Source organism: Salvia splendens, chromosome 13, assembly GCF_004379255.2.
Source record: "Salvia splendens isolate huo1 chromosome 13, SspV2, whole genome shotgun sequence".
NCBI classification, from domain to species: domain Eukaryota; kingdom Viridiplantae; phylum Streptophyta; class Magnoliopsida; order Lamiales; family Lamiaceae; genus Salvia; species Salvia splendens.
In genome coordinates, this window is record NC_056044.1 from 4,533,921 (window position 1) to 4,546,748 (window position 12,828).

The 12,828-nt window shown below is 33.3% G+C and overlaps 1 protein-coding gene across 2 annotated transcripts; it reads left to right on the plus strand.

The window, feature by feature from the left end:
- The first annotated feature begins 9,644 nt into the window (after positions 1-9,644).
- On the plus strand, positions 9,645-12,390 carry LOC121762451 (probable serine/threonine-protein kinase PBL19). 2 transcript variants are annotated; one of them, XM_042158333.1, is made up of 5 exons: positions 9,645-10,093; positions 10,285-10,695; positions 11,187-11,447; positions 11,530-11,652; positions 11,743-12,390. In XM_042158333.1, exons 2-5 carry the CDS (start codon positions 10,345-10,347, stop codon positions 12,289-12,291), a joined length of 1,284 nt encoding a protein of 427 aa, XP_042014267.1. In that variant the 5' UTR covers positions 9,645-10,093; positions 10,285-10,344; the 3' UTR covers positions 12,292-12,390. The 2 variants fall into 2 exon arrangements, with proteins under 2 accessions (XP_042014267.1, XP_042014268.1); XM_042158334.1 differs by lacking the exon at positions 9,645-10,093 and having other exon boundaries at positions 10,119-10,695.
- The last annotated feature ends 438 nt before the right edge of the window (positions 12,391-12,828 follow it).

Below are 12,828 nucleotides of genomic sequence, written 5' to 3' on the forward strand. Positions count from 1 at the left end.
ATAAACTTTCTCTACAAATTCTCCATTCAGAAAGGTGGTTTTTACATCCATTTGGTAAATCTCAAGATCATAATGAGCCACCAAAGCCAAAATAATTCTTAAAGAATAGTCACTTTTCATGGCTCGTTGGAATGAGTAAATATTTATCACGGCTTATGTCACATTCACTTTTAATAGTGTAAACCACAGTCATTTGAAACGACAAATTTTCTTTTCCTTACTGATCGTCTCAATATTTATTGTGGTTCACTATTCTTTTCTTGAATTGTGACAAGTTCATCTACTTCATTTTCGGTTAGTGGGGTTTACACATCATCATGTTGTTATATTGTGTCTTTTGATTGTGATACTATAAGAACAACAACTTTAGGTGCAACAAAATGTGGATGAACCTTATTGTGGACTACTTGAATATCCACCTTACTGGTTTCACCACTCCCACTAGTTTTCACCATTTTCAATGAACCTAGCATTTTCCGTTTAAACTGTCCTCGTACTGTGGTTAGAATAATAAATGTATCTTTAATTTTTCCGGATAGCCAATAAAAAATTCACTAACAATCCTTGAACCAAGAATCTTTTCATGTGGATCATATATAACATTCCTTATGCTCAACAACCCCAAAATACGAATATGCTTAAGCTAAGTTCCCTTCCCATCCACAGTTCAAAAAAGAGTTTTAGGAACTGTCTTACTAGGAACATGATTAAGCATATAAGTAGTCATTAAAGCATAAATCCACAATAAATAGGGTAAAATACAACAACTTAACATAAATCTAACCATTTTCCTTAAAGTACGATTCCACCTTTCCGTTTTAGAGTATCGGGCATTGTATGTCATGCACAAACGCCTCTACTTCGAGTAACTTTACAAATTACATAAACTCTCCAACTTTATCCGATCTCACAACTTTAACTTTTCCATCTAACTGCCATCCATCTTGTCGACGAATACTTTTAGGACATTCACTGACTTGGATCTTTCATGCAGTAGACATTTATTCTATAATGTGAGTAATCGTCAATAAAGATGATAGAAGTATTTCTTACTAACCGAAGAAGGAATATCAAAGACCACATTTATAGTATGTATTAACATAATAAGTTGAGTGCTTCTCGTGGCTGATTTCCTTATAATGTGTTTAGTTTGCTTCCCTTTAATGCAATCTATACACATATCTTAGGATACTAAATTCCAATTTTGAGGAAAACTTTCACACTTTACCAACCTCATAATCCTTTATTTGGAAATATGACCTTTCTTTAATACCACAAGAATGCTGAACTTTTACTAGACGAACTACGCTTAACGCCTCAACTTTAAATATTAAATAAGGATTCAGAAAACTTTGCATCAAGATTGTATCTATTAAGTGAATCAAATAATGTACCATTACCATCATAGTAATCATTTCGGTACGATGTAGATACACCATATCAATCTTGTTATTAAAACTTAAGTTATCCAATCTACTTACGAAAACAAGAGTTATAGCATATTCAGGCTTATAGAGATAATCTTTAAGATCTAAATGGCATTCGATGTCTAAGATCAATCTGTAAGTCTCAATGCCTCTATTCAATGCTTTCGTCATGTTTTCTATGAACAAATATTGTTCAACTCCTTTTATAAATTGGATTGAACTTAATCAATGTTTAATATGAGACAAATGAATTATAGCACAAAAACTTAACCACCAAGTATTACTAGGCTTTTCGATAAGATTTAATTCAAAGTAAACAAAACCGTTATGTTTAACTTTCTTATCGAACCAAGCCTTCCTTTTCGGAAAAACTTTCCGGAAGTGTTCTATTTACTTGCAAATAAAATACTTCTTTTCCTTATGGATTTACTTTTTAGTACCTTTCAGAAAAGGTTAATCCTTCCTTTTTGTCTTTCTTACTTGGTTTTCTTTACTGGTGCCAACACCTCCAAGAACTATGAGATTCGCAATTTTATAATTTATCTTCTTTAATCTCCCTTCCTTTTAAACTAACATAGCCTTTGATTCTTTAAACGTCCCATTTATCTTTAATGGTTTAATAATTCACCTGGAACTGGCTAAATTCAACATATAGGGAGTTCATGATAAATTGGGCTGAGAATTGCTCAAGAACCTCCATTCTCAAGGTCGTTAATTTTACTGCCAAGTAAAACATGTTTGTTACATGATCGTAATTTGCTGAGACCAGTCAAACTTCTTTGTAGTCAGCTCATGCATTATGCTTCCTACAATTGACTTATCAGCCAAACCCGATTGAAAACACTCTTTAATTTTCTTAATGAATTCCCTTGCATTTCTGTCATAGGCAAAGAAGATTTTAAATTTTCTGCCATCGTCATTCTCATAAGGTCAACCTGTTTGATCACTCTCAAGTCTCACATTGAGATTTTTATTTACAGAGTGACATCTATAATGGTTGAGGATTCCTCTTCCGTTATTATGACATGGTCCAATATCTTTACACCCAGCGTTAGCCGGATCTATTCAGACCATTCTCCATAATTTTGCTCATTAATTTAATAACAGAGTTAGCATATGCATACAAATTTTATAAAGCTGCAACATTTATACATGCTTTTCTATACGTGCTTGAGTTCTTTAACACAGATTCATAAATAGTAATAAAACTTTAAATAACATGCATTCAAGTAACCTTTGGGTGACACTTAAGCACATGTACTTTCAGCGATGCTAAGTATATACTTTAACAATTAATCAAACTAAACATATATCAAATAAGCATGTTGCCTTTGGGTATACATACTAAATGACACATGAATAAATGATTAATCCATTTCGTATTTATTAACTATATACAATGATCCACCTTTGGGTGATCTCCCAGTATATAGATAATAAAATAATTGATCAATCAAACTCTTATGTCATTTATAGCATCTCTATAATCATGATCAATTAATTAACATTTATCATTTTCAATAAATAAATGCAATATAACAAGACCACTTTGGTGATAAACAAGTTATATATTATTTAAATATTGAAATCTTTAATGGGTAGAATATCCTTATATTGTTTTTAACATTTCATAAAACAATTACCTAACACACAAGCGGAAGTATATTAACCAAAATAAAAAAAATCCAAGCATTCAAATTTTGATTTTGAAATCACATAAATGGTGAATTAACCAAATCTAGATTGGCTCTGATACCAACTAAAAGTCATATCTCAATGCTTTAATGATCTCGATAATGAAATCTATGTCTAGATTTGAATTAATTCAACCATAACATTTATACTATAAAGTGGAGATAAAATCACCAACCTCCATCCATGCTTTCTTCATTTGATGTAGAGGTTGAATCCACAATTTGATATTTGTCCTCACGATTGACTGGATTCTCCATGATTGATGTTATCCCCTCTTTGACCTCAAGCCTTTAATGATTCTTTTAATGGATAAAGAATCAATAATCTTTTATATATATAAGTATGTATATATATGGACTATATATTTACGTAGGTAAATTGCCGAGAGATGTTGTACTTTTCTCATGCATTTGATAATGCTATACTTTTATGCATATCACTTTGCATGCATATGATTTTTCTCGTATATTATTAGCACGGTATCTCCATCTATTTATAGATAATCAACCGATACCATTAACTAACAATTCAAGGGACGTGACTTTCCAAAACAATAACCAAATAGAAGTTATATTAAAATAACTACTTTTCCATACCATAAGCCAACCGCCAACTCAATCCACGGCATTACACACATATATAGTCACTATTTTAATATATATTCATAGGGGAGCGTTATTCTCCTTTTCACATCTTAGATCCTTTTTCCTTCTTAATATTACGCGTTAGATCTAAGGCATCAACGGATCAGATTGATTCTATAAAACTGGTTCCGTGTTGCATTATAGAAGGTGGTTGTATGCATTACAGGGTTATTATTGACATTTGACGGAAAAGTAACTGCCACATTTTGGTATCTGCGAATAATGCACCACGTGGTCACGAGTAATGCATATAATTGACTATATAATGCACAATATGTGAACTGCAATGCATACGAATAAGATGTACCATGTTATGATGTTTGGACACACGTTTCTTGTTTCCCCTAAGGGTTTAATAAGCATAGGGGCTAGGGTATAGTACGTAGACACGTATGTAATCTTCACATGGTAACGAGTAATGAATATAATTGACTATATAATACACAATTTGTGAACTGCAATGCATACGAACAAGATGTGCTGTGTTATGATGTTTGACACACGTTTCTTGTTTCCCCTAAGGGTTTAATAAGCTTAGGGGCTAGGGTATAGTACGTACGCATTAATAACAAATTATAAAACGATACGAATAATTCACCAAATTGTCACGAGTAATGGATGTTATTAACTATATAATGCACAATATGTGAACTGCAATGCATACGAATAAGATGTACCATGTTATGATGTTTGACACACGTTTCTTGTTTCCCCTAAGGGTTTAATAAGCTTAGGGGCTAGGGTATAGTACGTATACATTACTAACAAATTGTTGTTATTGGAATATACGTATGTGCATTATTTGGTTTAGGTAGTGCATTATGTAGCTGTTAATTGTCATTATCTCAGTATATTATGCATTATTAGAGGTATTGTGTATATGGGTTAATCAACGGATTGAAGATTACATACGTGCATTTAGTAATGTCTACGTACTATACCCTAGCCCCTAAGCTTATTAAACTCTTAGGGGAAACAAGAAACGTGTGTCAAACATCATAACATGGTACATCTTATTCGTATGCATTGCAGTTCACATATTGTGCATTATATAGTTAATAACATCCATTACTCGTGACAATTTGGTGAATTATTCGTATCGTTTTATAATTTGTTATTAATGCGTACGTACTATACCCTAGCCCCTAAGCTTATTAAAGCCTTAGGGGAAACAAGAAACGTGTGTCAAACATCATAACACAGCACATCTTGTTCGTATGCATTGCAGTTCACAAATTGTGCATTATATAGTCAATTATATACATTACTCGTTACCATGTGAAGATTACATACATGTCTACGTACTATACCCTAGCCCCTAAGCTTATTAAACCCTTAGGGGAAACAAGAAATGTGTGTCAAACATCATAACACAACACATCTTGTTCGTATGCATTGCAGTTCACATATTGTGCATTATATAGGCAATTATATGCATTACTCGTGACCATGTGGTGCATTATTCGTAGCTGTTTCCAGCCATTATTAGATTGCTATTGTACCCTCATAATGCACAAAATAGGACAAATAATGCAACACGGGATTAATTACCCAATGTTGATCTTGACCGTCCATTTCTCTAATCTAATGGCTGATATTAAGAAGGAAAAAGGAGGAAATATAGGAAAAGGAAATGAATACATCCCTATATTCATATTTATAATTCATTATTATATATACATATATTATCTTTCCATGTATATATAATATTCTATTATAAGGTAAGAGAGGAGGGTTATCAATATACCCGATTCTAATTCTTTAATCGAAACCGATCCATCACGGTATCGTCTTTAATATTAGAATCATTTTTAACCTTCAATATTATGAACTTGAACTTTAATAGTAAACCGATAGATACACATGTCACATAAGAATATAAACATTCTTACAAAAACAAGATTATAATAAAGTCAACAACAAATAAAACAATATATCAAAAAATTACCACGTCCACGAGGTTTGGTAACAATATTTTCTAGGAATAACAGATCAATTAAGTCAAATGAAGTAGAATATATCTTGACTAGTGACGTGTCGAACTAAGTTTATATTTGTATGTTTATGACATCAATATTAAATGTAAGCAAATATATTATATATGTACATATAAATTCAGTAGTTCAAACTTTTTAACTTATCAATGTGAATAGCACCAAGATTATTGTGAACATGAGATAATAATTTACAAATCATGAAGGTTAAGCAAATAGAAAGACTTATTACATCAATACGATCGAACGCAAAATACTAAAGCTGATATTCATTTCCACATACAATACAAAATGAAATAATAGGTAAAATATATATTTGTATGTTAGTTATAATGACAGTTACATAAAACACAACCTTTGAATCAAATTGCGAATTCAACAATATATAAATTACTTATTAATTAAGCAACATTAAGTCATTAACTACTTAATGACTTAGGGTTTGGCGTGTCAGAATGTGCCCAAATTTGAATAGGCTTGTTTTGGTACATCAATGTCACTCTTAATACATTTTTTATCATTTAATTCATGTTAATTTGGTACACCAATGTCACTACATTTTTTTGTCATTTAATTCATGTTGATTATCATTACCTGGTAGATTTTACGATTTCGTCAAGTCTTGACCAATTCAAGCAAATAACGTATTGATCCTTGAACCGCAAGCTCATGCAAAAAGTCGAAAACTATCCTATATAATAAACTCTAATTAAGATTTGATTAATACTATAAATATATGAAATAATAAAATTTAATTATAAAGAAAATTTATAATTTACTCATTTAATACATAAAATATAATATTAGTAGTAATTTAATTTTAAAATAAATATAATTATTAATTATTTTGACGCAGACACTGTCACCGTATGTAACAATTTTAAACACTAGTTTGGACCCCTCACAATAAAAATTCTGCATCCGCCACTGGTTGTTAGTACGTGTGGTTGATGGTTTATCATGTTATTTTGTTTGTTGTGCGGCTAGCTATACTGAATTTTTGTAGGTCTTGGTATGTGGTGTTAGTGGGAATGTCGTACTGTTGTCTGATCTTCGCTTTTGTATTGTTTCGTTTTATACAATAGACCTAAAATTTTGTAGGTCTTGGTATGTGGTGTTAGTGAGAATGTCATACTGTTGTCTGATCTTCTCATTGTTTCATTTTATACAATAGAACTTCTTGTGTGTTAAAAAAAATGACTGGTTGTATAGACTTCATTGTTTTGATCCTATTCCATTAAAAACATTTTCTTCCCACACAAACATTTCCAATCGCAACATACCAATACATCTTAACAAAATTTTATATTTAGTCGAGGGGGAAAATGTCAACAAGTTAAACGGATGAGAGCTAACGAGTGGTGATCCACATATATATATTTCACAATATAAAACGCAAATGAGACGAATTAACACCCAAAAAGATTTACCTTACTGCCTAATTAAGTTGAACATTAGAATTAAGTCAAAAGTGTTTGGTAGAATCTATTTATTTATACATCATGGGGCGAAATATATAAATTTTAAAATTTTGATTTTGACGATGTGAGTGCGCTCCAAAGATCTTTTCTAACTAAATATTTAATTAATAACAAGACATAGCAAATTATACATGTATGTTCCCTAAAATCATAAATTTGGAACAGCATAAATTAATGATTAATTAAATGGTAGCAATTATTTATGAAATAAGCAAGGCTGTGGAAGGCCAGAAAACGTATCGACTTTCCCATACATCCCCCACATGAAATGAAAGTTACCAGTTACCACTTCTCATTAACTAATTATGTGGAAATAAACAGCACCTTTGACCATATATGGTCTTCTTTATTAATTTTCACTAATATTTTAAATATTTGCAAGAGTGACGGTGAACATTTTTGCTATTTAACACCTTGCTACGAATATAATGTTGGCGTGCCAATTAATTAAATCCAATTTCTTGATCGACCTAACAACTGAAGAAATCATAAACATAGAGTACAATATGACAACAGAAATAAATATTTTAATTTGACTTTTAAGTCATGTCACATAACCACCACCCACTTTTGGAGACGGCGCAAGCAAAAAGGCAAAAACAACCTTAAAAAATACTACTACTAGTACTATGTAAATTAATAATATTACTAATAGTTACACATTTCATTCTCTAAAAATATGCATGCTTTAAAAAAAATATATTTCATAAAAATATGCACTTTCTAATATTAAAAACTTTTTTCTCTTTAGAGTGAACTATAAAAACAGTCCCTAGACTATGCGTTTATCTCGTCCTTAGTACCTGGACTTTCAAAATATCCCCAGACAACCATGGACTAAGCGTTTATCTCGAAAATGGTCCTTCTTCACTGTTTTTGGTCGAAAATACCCTTTTAGGGGGTTTGAGCAATTTGGTCTTTTTACATTTTTAACATTTTAAATCTGATATTATTTCAGTGATGTACTAAATCTGATATTATTTTCAAATTATCATTCTTCTTCCATTTTGTCATCCTTCACTTTGTTTCTTTATTTCAATATTAGATTTAATTTTATAAAATTAAATTTTAAATTTCAATTTTTAAATATCAATAAATTTTTATTAATTATTAAAATTACTATTAAATAACAAATTAATAGTTTTAATCAATATTTGATAGTGTCTAATATTTAATCAATAAGATACGACGCCTTAGTTTTAATCAATAGTTAATAGTTTTAATCATAAATAGATAATATAACACGATTTATTCTGAAATAAATATGCATCTAATGTAATACTAATATAATTTTCGTTTATTAATTTGAAAACAATCAAAATTAACTAGAAAATTTCAACAAAAATTCTCGTATATCAAATTTTTAGTAATATCTAATTTTTAGTCAACTTCATAATATTTAATCACAAGCATTATAATAACCGAACGAAGGCTAAATAGAATAGCTCTTATTTTTCCATCATGATTAATATGTACTTCTTCAATTCAGCTGAATATTAAATAACAAAAATTAATAGTTTTAAGTAATATTTATAATGTCCATGAATTAATAGTTTTAATTAAAAAAATGTATTGATATTTAAAAACTGAAATTTAAAATTTAATTTTATAAAATTAAATCTAATATTGAAATAAAGAAACAAAGTGAAGGATGACAAAAGGGAAGAAGAATGATAATTTTGAAATAATATCAGATTTAGTACATCACTGAAATAATAACAGATTTAAAACGTTAAAAGTGTAAAAAGACCAAATTGCCCTAACCCCCAAAACCCCCCAAAAGGGTATTTTTGACCGAAAATAGTGAAAAATGATCATTTTCGAGATAAACGCTTAGTCCAGAGTTGTCTGGGGATATTTTGAATGTCCATGGACTAAGAGCGGGATAAATGCATAGTCCAAGGACTGTTTTTGTACTTCACTCTTCTCTTTAATAAGTTGGGATCCATTACCCACTCACAATACTTTAATTAATTTTTCTCTTAATATCTCTCTTACTTTATCAATTTTGCATTAAAACACATGACAAACCCAAATTGCATATTCTGTAGGGATGGGGAGACTATAACTTACCCTAAAATCCTTGAATTAGGTTTCTTTGTTTCTACATAATAATGCTATCCAGCTCACAAACTCAAATCTAAAGCAGGGAAAGCCTAAAGTTGATGCAAAAGTTAACAACCAGCAAAGTGAGCACACAAAATTAAGTGAAATTAGAGTTATAACAAAGTTAGGAACTTGTTTTTTAAATACATTGTTAAATCAGAATACAAATTCTCTCTAAAACGCTAACACCGAGAAGACGATTTCCACACTTTAGAATTCATCAAGAAAATCGATCATCACGAGTCTGAATACAAGTATACTTCGTTAGACTACTCAATAAAAAAACTTGGATATTGTGTTATCTTCTAAAACTGATGATAGGCAACAATATTCAAAGTCCACCACTACCATTATCCTTACCGCCACATCGAATATAGACTCCAATTAATCTCCATCTTTATTGGGACTGCGTAGGAAACATACGATCTTTCTAGAAGTTTGGTTTTGTTGAGGTACTAGGAATTCTACATGGCCTCGCCTCCTCTCTCTCTCCTACAAAATCAACAAAATAAATCCTCAATTGGCCTCCATCACTAAAATCTCTTGGAAAGCAACTCCAGATAGGACAGAGAAAAATATATACGTTCACGTGTTTGTATGTATAATCAAGCCACGGCAGATAAATAAATTCTCCTATAACGTTGGTTGATACCCCATTCCCCTATTGTGCGTGTGTAGTGTGAAAGAGAGAGAGAGGGGGAGTTGGTTGAAACGAACCCAGTCGAAATGAATGCATTGAGAAACAGGTAATGTTCATTTCATTGGCCGCCTTCTGCTTTCTTTATCCCTTTCCTCTTCATTATCCATTCAAATTCCAATCACAACTCCATTCCCTTCAAATCTTCATAACTCTCCTCTCTCTTCTTTTTTGGTGCTGTTGGTCAGATTATTGCTTTATTATGTTACAAACAATAATTAATCACCCTTCAATTTCTAGGTATTTTGATTTCAGCTCTGGTGGCGTGATTTGAATCTCAATATAAAAGGGGAAGAAAAGATGAAGTGTTTCTACTACTTCAAGGATAGGAGCAGAACCAGATTGCAGAAATCAGCTCCAATCCTCAAAGACGACACCAAATCTGACATCTCCGAACCCGATAGGATCACCAAATCTTCGTGCTCGGCCACTTCGCCCCGCACCATACCCGAATTATACTCCGAGAAAGCTCAGAATTTGAGGGTTTTCACATTCTCCGAGCTGAGGCAAGCCACCAACAACTTCAGCCGTTTGCTCAAGATTGGGGAAGGCGGTTTTGGGAGTGTTTACAAGGGCACCATCAAGCCGGTTGAGGGAAAGGCTGATCCTACTGTTGTTGCTATTAAGAAACTCAACAGGGATGGCTTTCAGGTCTGTCAAAGATTTTGTTTCCTTTTACTTTCGTTTTCTCTTCTCTTCCAATTTTGTCTCTTGCTGGTTGATTGGCCCTACTTGTGGTATTTCTATGTTTGTGGAGCTTTTTTTGGCAGATTAGTGGAGTTTTTGGAAGTGCATTTTGACAATTATACTTCATATTTGTGGTTGAGAATGTGAATTGATTTTAAAATCCATTTTAAGAGTTGAAGATGTGTTAAAACCACCAAAACTGATTAGGTGTCATTTCAAGATTGGTTCTTGGTGAGAATCAATTAAAAACAAGATTCCACAGCATCATCTTAACTATGTGTTTTGAGTGATGTTTCTACATGGCATATGCAGAGTTTTGATGCAGTTTAAATGTAGTGATGTGTAAAAGATACCATGTGAAATGCTCTCAACTACTATATGCTTGAAATCTCTGTTGATGTACTCTCCTTATTAGATCTATCTTTGTTAAGGCTTGGTGTGTGTATTGCTATCAGGGTCATAAACAATGGGTGGCAGAAGTGCAGTTCTTAGGCGTCGTGGAGCATTCGAATCTTGTGAAACTGATCGGATACTGTGGCGTGGATGGCGAGAGAGGAATCCAGAGGCTGCTCGTGTACGAGTACATGCCAAACAAGAGTTTGGAAGATCATCTCTTCAGCAAGGTGTATCCACCACTCTCATGGGATGCTAGGCTGCAAATATTGCTTGGTGCTGCTCAGGGATTGGCTTATCTTCACGAAGAGTTAGAAATTCAGGTAGACAACTAAGTTTTTCGTTGCTTGTTAACAGACGAGTCCCTGCATTTCTGTTGATGCTTGCTTACTTCAATTTGCGAAGGTCATATATCGAGATTTTAAGTCATCAAATGTGCTGTTGGATGACAAGTTCAAGGCGAAGCTCTCGGACTTTGGGCTGGCCCGGGAAGGCCCTAAAGCCGGACATAGTCATGTTTCAACTGCGGTATGGATAGACGGATAGATAGATAGATAGAACAACCGAGTGTTTACATATGCCTATATAGTTGGATAAATAATCGAGCGTGTTACACAGGTTGTGGGAACATACGGATATGCTGCCCCGGATTACATAGAGACCGGACACCTGACCTCAAAGAGCGATGTCTGGAGTTTTGGAGTAGTCCTCTACGAGATCTTAACAGGCAGGAGATCTCTGGAACGAGATCGCCCCAAATCCGAGCAGAAGCTGCTGGAGTGGGTGAAGCAGTACCCTGCTGATAGCAAAAAGTTTGGCATCATTCTAGACCAAAGGCTCCAAAATGACTACTCGCTGAGTGCAGCTCGAAAGATTGCCAAACTAGCCGACGCCTGTTTGGTGAAGAGCGCCAAGGATCGGCCGAAGATGAGCAATGTGGTGGAGACCTTGAAGCAGATAGTGCAGGTCACAAGAGTAGAGAGCCCTCCGGCGAAATACGCAGATGACGAGGCAACGAAGGGGGAGGAGGCCGCAGCTCCTGCGAAGGCGATGGGGTCGTCGGAGTCGGCCAAGAGGCGAATTGCGCACCTTGCTAAGATTAGTGAACACATTGGTGGAGTGAGTAGAAGGAGGTTCATGATCATGCAGAGGGCTAATGTGACATGATAGATATCAACAACTTACAAATATATTTACTTGTATCATCACTCTTATCATAAACTCCTTCGGTTGGCGCTCTTTTTTCTGTTAATAACTTTTGCTTCTTGGGATGCGATCTTTAAGGCTTTTTTTATATAAAAAAAAGCTTATACCTGGTCTATCAAGTCAACAAAAAAGCTCCAAAAACAAAGGAAAAAGACAAAAAGCAAAGTGAGAGAGGGAAGAGACAACAAAAAAACACATGCAGTACTAGATACCCGATCTATCAAGTTCAGACTTATACCTGGTCTATCAAGTCTGTCTCATTGTGTCTTCATATCTCTCGCCCACTTTCTAATGAAGCTCAAACGCATCATGCATTTGGTTCAGAGAGAATGGAAAATTGGGCCACCAAACTATCATCCAAGCTCCTTAGGGCCATAAGATAAATTTCTTCTCGATCTCTAAATTGGGTACAAAACCTTGAAAAACGATTTTGTTTCCCATGTCCCAAATTAACCACGCAGTCACATAGAAGAGAGGGCGATCCACATCCTCTTTACA

What these genes read in the sequence shown, in the direction of transcription:
- LOC121762451 (XM_042158333.1), top strand. Translation starts at nt 10,345, where the DNA reads ATGAAGTGTTTCTACTACTTCAAGGATAGGAGCAGAACCAGATTGCAG. An exon ending in TCAACAGGGATGGCTTTCAG is followed by an intron (nt 10,696 to 11,186) that starts GTCTGTCAAAGA and finishes TATTGCTATCAG; the next exon opens with GGTCATAAACAATGGGTGGC. An exon ending in ATAGTCATGTTTCAACTGCG is followed by an intron (nt 11,653 to 11,742) that starts GTATGGATAGAC and finishes CGTGTTACACAG; the next exon opens with GTTGTGGGAACATACGGATA.